Source organism: Eulemur rufifrons, chromosome 3 (assembly GCF_041146395.1).
Source record: "Eulemur rufifrons isolate Redbay chromosome 3, OSU_ERuf_1, whole genome shotgun sequence".
Taxonomy (NCBI): Eukaryota; Metazoa; Chordata; class Mammalia; order Primates; family Lemuridae; genus Eulemur; species Eulemur rufifrons.
Window position 1 is genome coordinate 23315983 of NC_090985.1, and position 12336 is coordinate 23328318.

The 12336-nt window shown below is 50.4% G+C and overlaps 2 protein-coding genes across 3 annotated transcripts in view; both read right to left on the minus strand.

Moving 5' to 3' along the window:
• The window catches only part of OCA2 (OCA2 melanosomal transmembrane protein), a 200529-nt gene extending 199353 nt beyond the window's left edge, over positions 1-1176 (minus strand). The window contains exon 1 of the mRNA XM_069465829.1: positions 1119-1176. The gene's annotated coding sequence lies outside the window, so the exon portion shown is untranslated. The remainder of the gene's footprint in view (positions 1-1118) is intronic.
• An 8379-nt stretch (positions 1177-9555) lies between these two features.
• Positions 9556-12336, minus strand: part of HERC2 (HECT and RLD domain containing E3 ubiquitin protein ligase 2) — a 173742-nt gene continuing 170961 nt past the window's right edge. Inside the window, exons 91-93 of one of the 2 annotated variants that reach the window (XM_069466707.1) lie at positions 12133-12238; positions 11610-11822; positions 9556-10555 (exon numbers count right to left, since the gene is read on the minus strand). In XM_069466707.1, the coding sequence (XP_069322808.1) occupies positions 10283-10555; positions 11610-11822; positions 12133-12238 (592 nt within the window). In that variant the 3' untranslated portion in view covers positions 9556-10282. The remainder of the gene's footprint in view (positions 10556-11609; positions 11823-12132; positions 12239-12336) is intronic. The other variant, XM_069466708.1, reaches the window with a different exon arrangement.

Below are 12336 nucleotides of genomic sequence, written 5' to 3' on the forward strand. Positions count from 1 at the left end.
TCCTGGTCTCAAACTGAGCCTCCCAGTGGCTCACGCCACTGTGCCTGGCTAGTATCAGCATTTGCTTTTCATCAGTGTAATAAAACTTTAGGAACTTATGCTCCTAAATCACCCTTACTTTACACCAATGTGAACAACGGCACTCAAGTTTTTGTAAATTTGCAATGACAAGCAGTTTTTGTGCAAGCCTTTACAGCCTACCCAGAGCTTTCATCTCTGCTTCCAGATTTAATCATTCATTAGCTCCTATGTGAGAGTTGGTATGGCCAGATGCATTCAGGTGCCCAGGCCTGGCAGCCCTGCCCCAGGCACCTGGAGGTAGACCCCATGTCACCTCCTCCCCAAACTCGGGCCACCCAGCAAGCAAACCTCCAAAGGGAATTCCTAGGTGATTTAGGTAGACAGCACCTGTCCACAAGAGCTAACAGCCTCCTGTCTTCTTTTCCTCAGGATCACTTACCCTAAAACTACCCACTGTAGAACTGTCATACTGTCTAAGTCAGTGCCTCTCAAAGAGCATGTGAGAGTCGCCTGGGGAGCTTTACGATCAGGCCGGGGCACTGATTCTCCCTGTGGGGTGGGAGCGTTTGTCCTGAGCCCCTGGCCCCTGCTGGGTCTGTGAACCCAGAATGTCCACACACCCTGTCGCTTATGCTCAACATCCACGTCCTTAAAAAGAGCTGGCTACATTAAAGCCACATTTATTTCACTGTGTGTGACCACACTAAAGAGCAGCGGCTTTGAGGGATTTAATGTTCTCACCCCAGTGCATTCCATTCCAGAGAAACGCCTGACCGCCGAGGCCCAGACGCAGCGCAGATGCCGCCCAGGAGCTCAAGTGGAACGTTCACCGTCTGAAGGCCTGAAACTCCCCCTCCCGATGCCACTGCCCACCGGGAGGCAGCTGTGTCCCGGGCGCCCGACCCCCCGCGAACCGGAGGCTCAGAGAGCAGGTGCCACTCGGCTCAGCCCGCCCGGGCTCGCACCTTGTCCCTTAGGGAAACCTGCCTTGCTCCATAAACGCTCAGCGCAGCCTGTCTGTCTGAGTCCTGCCTGCTCCCGGCGCGGACGAGCTCAGCGCCTCCCCTCTCCCGACCCGCGAAGCGCTTTCCTTGTACCTGAGGACGCGCTGACCCCCAGGAGGCGAAGTTCCAGGTCCGCACCGAGGGCTCTGAGAGGTAAGTGGACACAGCCGCGGCGGGAACTCTGCGCGCGCCCGCCCCGCCCCCGCCCGCGGCCCCGCCCCCGCCCCCAGCGAGCGCCGTCCAGGCCGCGGACCCTCCGCAGACCGCCGGCGCCCGCTCTCCGGAGCCCGGCTGCGCATCGCAGCTGCAAGCTCTGCTTCGTAGACGGTGGCCAAGGACTTGGGACAAACTTTTCCCTAAGAACAAGAATTGGGAAAATGGAGTGAATATTCTGTTCTGCATTTTAAGAGTTCGCCACTAGAGCTGATAAATTTGACCAGCTTTCCTCTTATTTTCTCATGGCTCTGTTCCCCCTCCAGCCCAGGACTCTAGCCACAGTTACACCTGTGGAAAGCTCTTTCTCGTGCAACACGGACACACAGAGACATGAACACACACAGAAAAACGCCTAGAGACACCCAAAGAGGCTCACAAACTACAGACACTTGCACACCCACAGAGACCGGTAAACTATACACACAGTAACACGGACACAGAGAGGCGCACACACACACCACAGACACCACACACAGACACAAACTACACACCGACCCCCACACACAGAAATACAGACGCATAAACTACACACACATACACCAGCAATGGGCCAGGCACTGTGTGGGGATTGGCAGGAAGTCAGAGGTTCTCAGCTCTGTGCACAATGAAGAGCAGAACCCAAAAAGGTCTCTTTACCAGAGGTGCCTCCACAGACCTCACTGGAGACCCTTCTTCCTGTGGCGGCTGCTGGTAGGAATTTGGAAGGCACAGAACTTACAACAAAGTGACAGGGTGTGGCCAGGGGCCCGACTACAGGAGAGCCGGAGCTCCCATCCAGTGTCGCATTTGTAGATACCTTGCTTCAGACAGCCATGTGCATCATGTGTGGACATAGGTCTCGAGCACCTTACATGGTGACCCCAATCTCATGGGTCCAGGCACCGAGGCACCTATGACCACTGAAGCACCAGTTCCTGTTCCAAAAATGGCAGCTCACCCGCACTCATCACTGCACCTGAAGGTCCTCCTCCAATGCCTCAAGCGGAAAGTGGCAAGGGAGCCCAGAGCATGAATTCAGAGACACCTGAGGGGACAGAAGGTTCTGGGCTGCCACCACCCTTACAGGACAGTGTGCACTCGAGGGAGCTTTGGTGTGCAGGCGAGTCTGTTGAAAAGAGGGTTGTGGAATAACAGCAGGGCAAGCATGGCCAAGCATGTGTTAATAGCTCCATGTGCCTCTCAGGTAACTGTTCTTTCCATAGCTGCTAAATGTTTGCAGCTACCCCAGCTCCAGGGATGGGCCCTGTGTGGCCACAAGTAGGGTGGAAACCCCACCTCCCCACCAGGGACTGGCTCAGATAACCAAATCTATGTGTCCCAATCCTCTTGGGGTTGGGTCAGGGTTGGGACCCCTGGGGGAAGCTGTGGGAGTGATGAAGCCTCCATGAGCAGGACAGTATCTCCAAGGCCAGGCACCCACACCAGGGCCAAACCACAGGCCAAGCACTCTCTGTCTCTGGACTACTTAGTTGCCGCCAATCAATCCTCTTGGTTGTTGAAGCCAGGTCCAGATGGGGTTTCCCTTCCTGGTGGCTGAGAGTGAGCACTGACTGCAGATGGCATTGTTGGAAGCCTGCTTGTAACTCAGGGGTGGCCGAATGTGCTTTGAAGGAGGACTGGATTTCTGCAGTCAGAAGTGATCAGGGCCCGTCTGAGAAATGCCATGTTTTCCCTGGAGCTGGGCAGGAAGATTTGGGTCCGAAGCAAGATGTGATCATAGAGTTATACCTTTGTTGGATGGCCAGGAAATTCTTGAAGGAAATTCCAAAATAAAGGCTCCCTAAATGTTCTTGGCAAACAGGAGCATTACTGGAATCAGACATAAAGGTCAAAGGTGACTATTTTGCAGCACAGAGTACTTGAATATGTAAATTCCAGCATGTCCATAACAGAGTCCCTTTGCTCAACGTTTTGTGCAGTGGTGGGTTGTGTGTAGATGTGTGCACATAATTTATATATTTATGGGTGACCCCTGGCCTCTTGCCCTCAGCAGACAGGTGTGACTCAGAGGACAAGGGTCCAGGAAGGTCAAAGGGTCTCAGATTTGGGCAGGCTTGAGCAGGGCCCAGGGAAGAGCTGCCTCCCCTGTCTGTGGCAGCCAAGGAAAAGAGGAGAAAGCGATTCCTGTCCCAGCCCTCCAGGCCCCACTTCACGTGGAAATCGGTCTGCAGCTCCTCTTTAGGAATCCCTGCCCAGGGATCCCTGTGGCCACCTGCTGTGCAGGGCCCTGCAGTCTCCAGCCTTTTCCTGCCCCTACCCTACAGCCCACAAATCCTGTGCACCCACCCCTGCCCACGGGGGCATGGCTCAGCCCAGCCTGTGCACTGACCCCAAGATATGAGGGAGAAGAGGAGGAGCTGGGCAGACAGCCAGGGTGGCTTCCTTCTGCCTCTTGGCTCAGGTCAGAGAGTGAACTTAATGTTCAACCAAAGGTCCTGAGGAAGAGGAAAAATCAAACCACACAGGTTCTTTTTACCTACTGCTGTGTAACAAACTACTCAAAGTTTAATGGCAAAAATAGGATTTCCTCTGCTCCCAAATTCTGTGGGTCTGGAATTCGGAAAGGCACAGTGAAAACAGCTCTTCTGGGCCCTGAGACAGCCAGGGAAGGGCAAAGGTAGGAGGGAGCTTGAGTCTGGAAGCATCTGGAGATGCACTTACTCACCCGAGGTGGGTCTGCGGGCTCCACCATGTGGCCTCTGCACCGACTCTTGGACTTCCTTACAGCAAGGTGGCTGGGGCCCAAGAGACAGGAAATGGAAGCCACCATTTCCTTAAAGCCTGCACTCAGGACTGGCAGGTGTCATTTCTGCAACATTCCATTGGCCAAGCAGTTACAGAGCCCAGGTTTAAGAGGAAGGACACAGGCACCAGTTCTTAATGGGAGAAATGTCAAAGGACATTGGGGTCATGTTTTAAAATCACCACAGACTGACTACACCCTAGCCAAGGATGCAGGACTGAACGATGAAGGCTTGATGCTACCAATGGGGTGGAGAGGGGATTTTGGACTTAGGTTCTGCACTTTAATGGCTTTTTAAAATGTAACGAGCTGTGGAGCAACAGGAACTCTCATTCCTGGTGGGAATGCAAGATGGTACAGCCACTTTGGAAGACAGTGTGGCAGTTTCTGAAAAAACTAAACACTCTTACAATACGACCCTACAATCATGTTCCTTGGTATTTACCCAAATGAGTTGAAAACTTATGTTCATACCAACACCTGCACATGATGTCTATAGCAGCTTTATGAGTAATTGCCAAAACTTAGGCACAACAAAGATGTCTTTCAGCAATTGAATGAATAAACAAACTCAGGCCAACACCCTAAAGTCTACTCCTTGTCTTCTTACAAGGTATTCAGGAAAGTTCTCTGGGATCCCAGAGGCCTTTGTGGGGAGAGTTGTGGGGTGTGTGTGTGTGTGCTGGGAGGGGTGGCATTGGGGTTGGGTGACCAGAGGCTGGGGACAAGCACCAGGATGGTCACCTGTGAACCCAGGACCCTGCTGGTTCCTTCTGCTCACACACTGGGTTGCCTGTGTGTGTGTGTGTGTGTGTGTGTCTGTTTCTATTCAGATCCCAGGGTAACTGAAGCTGTGGGAGTGGCTGCACAACGCACCTTGCTCACAGCCCTCCTGGTCAGAGAAAGCCACCACGGGACACTCAGCCCCACGTGGGGTAAATGCCTCCCACCCTTGAAGCGAGTTTCCTGACAGGACGGAATCTTGGAATCTTTCACCTTTTTTCCGCTGACCAGACTGGCTGCCAGTGGACCTGGCTAGTTCCTGATGTCATCAGCCACCATGGCATGCTTCTGGCAGTGACCAGATGTTCTGGGGCCCAGACCTCTTGCTGCGGGTCAGGATCCCAGGGCAGGCCCAACCCCTCCGCACGCGCGCCTGCCCACCGTCCTGGCCCCCTGTGGCGTGTGCGCGCACACGTGTGTGTACATGTGCGCGTGCTGCCCCTCACAGCCCTAACCAAAGAGAAGTTTGTACCCGAGGCCACTGGGCCAGAGGGAGCCAAAAGGACCAAGCATCCCCCTCCGTGTTTACTCCTCCACTGGGACTTGAGCGTCACCCACAGGTTTCTGGCACCTGCACTGAGCCTGGGGCAGCTCTACCCGGACACCATCGTCCCAGAGGGCTCTTTCCATCATGCTAGCGAGATGAAGAGACGACTAGGCACCCACGCCACGTTGGTGTGCGCGGAGCCACAGCGGCACCGGACGGGGAACTTCTTAGGGACGACAGTGACACCACATGCCTGAGGCCACCACGACAAGGCGGCAAAAGCCAACCACGGGCCCATGGCAGAGCTTACAGCATGTGACACGTGTCGCCACAGCAGAGCCCTGTCATGCGCGGGGAAGGGTCGGAGCTGGCCCTGCACTTCCGAGTGGGCGGAAGTCCCCAACACCCTGTGCTGCTGGTGTCAGCCCGTACTGGGACAGACAAGGACTCCGTGCCCCAGCCCCGAGCCCAGGCCTGGCCGACAGATGCACCAGGGGACCCTCCGCGTCCCATTTCCTGAGGCACACCCGGGACCAGCGCCTCCAGCCCGGGAGTCACACCCTTCCACTGCCCTGCTCTTGGTGCCCACCGGGTTTCCACCTAACTGGTAGGATCCAAGCGACAAGAGACAGGTCCTAGCAGAGGCCCTTGTTGTGAAGTATTTTCCTACAAAAAAGAAAAAAGTGATTAATCAGGCTTACGTTAATGCTAAAACATGAGCTCTAGGAGAATGAGAACTGGAAGAATCACAAGACCTGGGCCACAGGGCAGATTTAAACTCTGAGGCATCTCACACTCACGCGTCACCCTGGCTGCTCTGGTGGGTTAATCGGAGCAGGGAGAGCCCCTGTCCCAGGTGACGCTGCAGCCCACATGTGAACAGCGCAGAGTGCCGGCCGGGGGAGGCTTTCGCTCCACTAGCTTCACTCAGAGCACTCTAAGGGGATTTCACAATGAACTTGCACATTTCAGAAAGGAATGTCACACCTCAGACCTCTCCCTTCTCTTCCCAAAATGGAAGTGGGTATCCTTTTCTTTTTATTTTTGCCAGTGAAGTCTGCTCTCTCCCGTATTCCCAGGTTTCTAGTTAAACCTGAGGGTGGGCCTGTAAAGACGGCAGTAGCCAGTGGTCACCGCGATGTTGGGCAGTATTCCTTGCTGATGAAAATGAAAACAATATTGGCCAGCACGCCCAGCCAGGTACTGCCGCCACATTCTTCCTTGCTCAGACTGCCCCTCAGGCAGTGGCACATGCCTGTAGTAGTGCAGCTGTTTGTAAATGTCCAGGCGGTTTCCTGAAGCAAGCCTGCCAAACTTGGGCCCAGCCCAGGCCCAGCGACAAGTGCCTTCTGAGGTCCTGGATGCAGCCTCAGCGCAGGGGCTGGCCCGCACTGGTCCACCCCATACTCCTCCACGTGGACCGGGCCAGGGCTGGGCCACACTCGAGGAAACCCAGCTTAACTTGTGGAGCTTGCATTTGGGCCTGGAAGGACAGATAAGCAGCTTATGATGCGGATAAACTGCAGAGCCAGACTGCAGGCTGTGGCCATGTGGGCTGTGCACAGACGTGCCGTGTGACTCTGCTGGGGGTGGGCAGGGAGAAGCAGAAGGCACAGCTGGGCTGGCCCATCAGCAAGTCCTAGAGGGTAGGGAGGGCTCTCTTCCCCTCAGGAGCAAGGTTGGGGACTGTCCATGTGCAGAACACTAGAGGTTTTTGTTGGGACTCTAAGGTGAACACTGCCAGACACCATGTGAAGTTCTTGTAAATCTAAGCAGAACGTAGCGTCACACATATTATAAGCACACATCCACTATCACTTTTATCCTTAGAAAAACAAATGTGACGCCTGCCACCACGTAATTAATCCACAATTCAAAATGTTGGTGGACTGTCCAAGTGTGACTGAAGAGTCCACTCCTAGCACAGATGGGCCTGTGTTTCCTATAGTTTCCTATGCAATAGGTTCTGCTGCACCAATTTTGATCTGTCAAAGTGAACTATAACTTTAGGCTTCATAAATTGGATGAGTAAAAAGTTAAACTGAAGATGACACATCCATCCTCTTGGGCAAAAAAGAAGCTGTTACTATGAAAATCAAAGCCCCTCCTTGTTTGTTTGTTTTTAGAAGGAGTAAAGTGGTATAAGAGAAGAAAATAGGCCGGGCGCAGTGGCTCACGCCTGTAATCCTAGCACTCTGGGAGGCCGAGGTGGGCAGATCGTTTGAGCTCAGGAGTTCGAGACCAGCCTGAGCAAGAGCGAGACCCCATCTCTACTAAAAATAGAAAGAAATTATATGGACAGCTAAAAATATATATAGAAAAAAATTAGCCGGGCATGGTGGTGCATGCCTGTAGTCCCAGCTACTCGGGAGGCTGAGACAGGAGGATCGCTCGAGCTCAGGAGCTTGAGGTTGCTGTGAGCTAAGCTGACGCCACGGCACTCACTCTAGCCTGGGCAATGGAGTGAGACTCTATCTCAAAAAAAAAAAAAAAAAAAAAGAGAAGAAAATAGATAATCCTTAGTATTCTTGAAGCTAAAATAAAAAGCACTCTCAAGCAATTGCTTCTGATAGCACAAAGAGCAGAGACAGCCAGCGCAGCGGTGTGGCTATCCCACACAGCGTCCCTAGGCCACACCTCTGCGGTGGCTTTGTGTGTCCTCTCTGGAGCAGCAATTTTGGTCTGAGGACCCTTTTATACTCTTTAAAGCTCTCCGGGATCCTCACTAATTTTTATCTGTGTTATATATATCCTCTCTATCATGTTGGAAATTAAAACTGGAAAAATTTTAAATATGTAATACATTTAAAATAAAAACCTATTACTTGTTAACATGGATACTATTTTGAAAAATTACTTTCCAAAACCAAACAGTACTGATGTTTTCCTTAGTCTCTTTATAACCTGGCTTTAACAGGATACAGCTGGATCCTCCCTTCTGCTTCTGCAGTCCCAGATCGCCCTATGTTTTGGTGGAAGGATAGGAAGAAAATCTGGCCTCATAAAGATACATAGTTGCAGGGAGAACCTCATGGATGACCTGAAAGGGCCTCAGGAACCCCGGGGGGCCTCAGAGGAGACTTTGAGAACCACTGTGCTACAGGCAGAATCCACTGGCCAGCCCACTGATTCTGGGCTTGGCCACATGGCTGGCTTTGGCCAGTGAAATGTGGGTGGAGGGGATACTGCAGTTCTGAGACCTCTTGCACCTGTGTCATCACTGTGCTGAGCAGGCCCGGGTCCAGGAGAGGTGTGTGAAGCATGGCCCTATCCAGCCCACACTCCGGGGGGGCATTGGCCAGGGTCAGCTGCAAACACTGCTTCTTGGGCGCCACTGACTTTGGGGCGATTCTGCCATGCGACAAAAGCTGACTGATAACAAAAGGGATGGTGATTAAAAAAATAACCACACAGCTTACAGAAATTTTGAGCCAAGCTGAAAATAGAACTAATCCTGGCATTCACCATTCAGTCATGGATAAGCTCCCAGGAAAAATCTTTTCCTCTTTGGATCTTCTATGTTGGTGCTAAATATTCTTTCCCTGTTGGGAGGCTGAGGCGGGAGGATCATTTGAGGCCAGGAGTTTGAGACCATCCTGGGCAATAGCAAGACTCTGTCTCTATAAAAATAAAAAAAGTTAGCCGGGCATGGTGACACATGCCCATAGTCCCAGCTACTCAGGAGGCTGAGGCAGGAGGATCATTTGAACCCAGGTGTTTGAGGTTGCAGTGAGTTGTGATGACACCACTGTACTCCAGCCCAGGTGACAGAGCAAGACCCTGTCTCTAAAAAAAAAAAAAATTCTGTCCCTGAATAAAGAAACTGTCTCTGAACATGAAAGTATGTATGAAATATATATGTTCTATTGCTTTGATCTGGTACCACTCACCCCAAGTTCTCATGCACTAGACCTGTGAGCCACTTTTCCTACCCTGTTCTCAGTCCTTCCCTTTGCAAAGTGCTTGCCACACACAAGCAGCTCAAATCCTACCCTCTGGCTGACTGGACCCAGACACCCCTGACTCCAGGCCAGTGGGACAGGAACCAAGACTGTGCAGACAGACGGGGCTGGCATGGGAGTCAGAGTGGACCCCGAGGGTTCCTGGGCCCCTTGGCCCAACACCAGCTGTTCCCCTTGGAGCCTTCCATTCTCCTAATGATCACTTCTAGTTTTTGTAACCAAAAAAGTCTACACTAGACTGGAATGGCTTGATTACCAATGCATCAAATATCAATTTATTTTTTGGTTATACATATCCACCAGTGCTAGTCTAGCTGGTTAAGAAAGCTCAGCCTACAATTTTGTGACAGATGTTTTATTACAGGGAATTAAAATTTAGGCATATACATGACACAAACATTATATATAGTACACTTTCCATGGTAGGAGTTACGATACTACTCACAGAAAGGCCTCAATTCAAACTACATAATGCATATGCTAAAATAGTGCACCTGGGGACAAGAGGGAGAACCAGATGGCCTTTTGGTTTTGGTTTAAATAACCTCTGGATGCATTCAAGTAATACTGATCATTTCATGTTCAAAAAGCTTTTAATAAACAAATTCAGAGTTAAATTAATTGAAATATTTATAATACGATTTGTTACACAGTATGTCCCATATACAATCAAAAAACTCACGACACTTGAAGAAAAAAGAAAAAAAATCTATTGCACCCACAAGTAAAAAGGCTTTATTCATTTTTGGGATGCTGCAATTCAGTATTTATATAAACATTTACACACTTTAGTAAACACAGAGTCCTACATGTAATGCAGCATTACGGGTGAGAAGACCCCTTTAAGTCTCAAAAATAAATGCCAAGTGTCCACATAGAGTTCCACATGCCCAGGCTAATTTCCCCATCATTATTCTCTTCATTATTCCAGTCACCAGCAGTCAGCCTCTCCACCTCCCTCCCGCACATTTTGAGGACTGACTTTTCTCACCAGACACCTCGGACATTCTGCAATTTCAACAGCAGCGCTCTGCCTCCTTGCTCGGTCTCTTGCTATGTCTCCCTCTTAGTGTCCTGTTAAATAATCCTGTGTAGAGTCTGAAGCAAATGAATCCACATCCTCATTATCCGAGTCGTCGCTGCTGTCATCAGCAGCTGGCTCTCCCGTAAGGGCTATGCGAGCATAATCGTCTGTGTCTATGGATTTGCAAAAGTGGATGGCGTATTTCAACTTCTCCTCCAGCACCTGTTTACAGGAATACCTGGGCAACTTCAGCAAAAAGAAACAGGTGTAGGATTCGGGAAGGAAGTGGTCAGGAGGGTTGTACTTATCCAATACCTGTTGATGAAAAATATTAAATAATCAGGGATTATGTACAGGATAGCTAAAACTGCAAATCTATTTTACTGTGTTCATAAGACTCTTAACTCACAAAAATCATATTTTTTGCTAAGAATAAAATATCAGAAAAGATAATCTAGTCAATTTGAAAAATAAAAAGGAACAACTTATTCCTAGAACTTGTAGTAAAAAATAGCAATTAGTTATCATGATAATTACTTTCTCCTAATCACCCCATGATGAGGGCCCAGTGGCTCCACCCACCCCTGTCCACACAGGTGAGCCCTCAGCCTGGCAAGTACGGGGCCTGGGAGGGGCAGGGCAGTGGCCTTAGGCCTGGCACTTGACTACACAGGGAAATGCTTCATGAGTCCATCAGCCCACTTTTGGCCACTACAAATTAAAACACTAGGAAGCAGCAAGAGTTATGGACAAACCTACCTTTTTAAGGGAAAAATAATACATGCTCTCAAAGATCTCCCTGAAAAACGGATACTATTCTAACCCTGGCCAGAGACGAGAGTCAGGCTGCGCTTGGAAAGGAGCCATCCAGGGAGAGCGGACCCCTCCACCCGGTCTATCCCCACAGCGTACTGACTGCCACCAGGGTCTCAGGAGAGAGAGGGTCATTCCACCTCAGTGCCAGGTAGGTAAATCGAGCTTGTTTCTGACCAGGGAACCAGAGTTAGAACCCAAAGCAAAACTCTTATTCTCGATCTGATGAGTGGTCTGATTTTTCTCTGTATGTAGCATATTACTTAGTGATTCACCTAATTCAACCAGAGAATCAAAAAAATACCTTACATAATGTATGTTTCGATAACAATATTCTAGTGATGGTCAGATAAATTTTTTAAAAATAGGTAATGGTACCCAAGACCTACAATCACAGAATTTTCAGCCTTGAAATCACAGAAGTTGGGTATTTTCCATTTTCATTTCCATGAAGACACAAGAGACCCGTATTTCAGTCTGCTGTAAGATCATGTGTGAGAAGCATGTCATCATCAGCTGACAGCCCAGGGCCCAATGAGCCCAGCAGGGAACCTACCTGGATGACAAAGTCTCTGCCCCGGAAGTCAGCAATTGTCCTGGGCAGTCTCGTCCGGCCCCACACAAAGCGAAGAAAGAGGGAGCGCTCTGTGTTGGAGAAGGACTCCATCACTTCCCAGAACCACTGGATCAGGGATGCGGAAGGCTCGATCCCCTTATATGTCGCCACCGACTTTAGAAGATGCAGAGGGATGTCAGGGCTGCCGCACACCTGCAAAAGGACACTCTGTCAGGGCCACTTGACACTTTGATGCCTTTCATTTCAGCAAGATTTGATCACTCTTTCTCTCTACCAAGGCCTGTTTGGGGGCAGGGAAAGTCCTGGGGACCCAAGGTAGACATGCACAAAACCCTGAGCCCCAGCCTCCCATGGGATCAGGTGAAGGGGTCACATATTTAGAGTATGTTTTTACGTCAACACTCATGGACATATGTTAGATTTCCAAATGCAAGGTTTTAACTATTAATAAAAAGTTAACTAGTGACAGTTCCAGGGTAGCACAACTTGGGAGTCGGCATACCATCGTCTCCAATTCGTATCCAGTGAACAGAGAAAGAAGGGGGACAGGCACGACTCGGGCCATCCCTTCCCGAACAGCAGCCACCTGCTCATCAAATTCATGGAGTCTGAAAGAAAAAACTCACTTCACACTTCCATCGCTGGAGGCACTGACTTTATTCTGCCAGTGCCAAGCCTGGCCACAGGGCTCTGTGGCCACACTCCT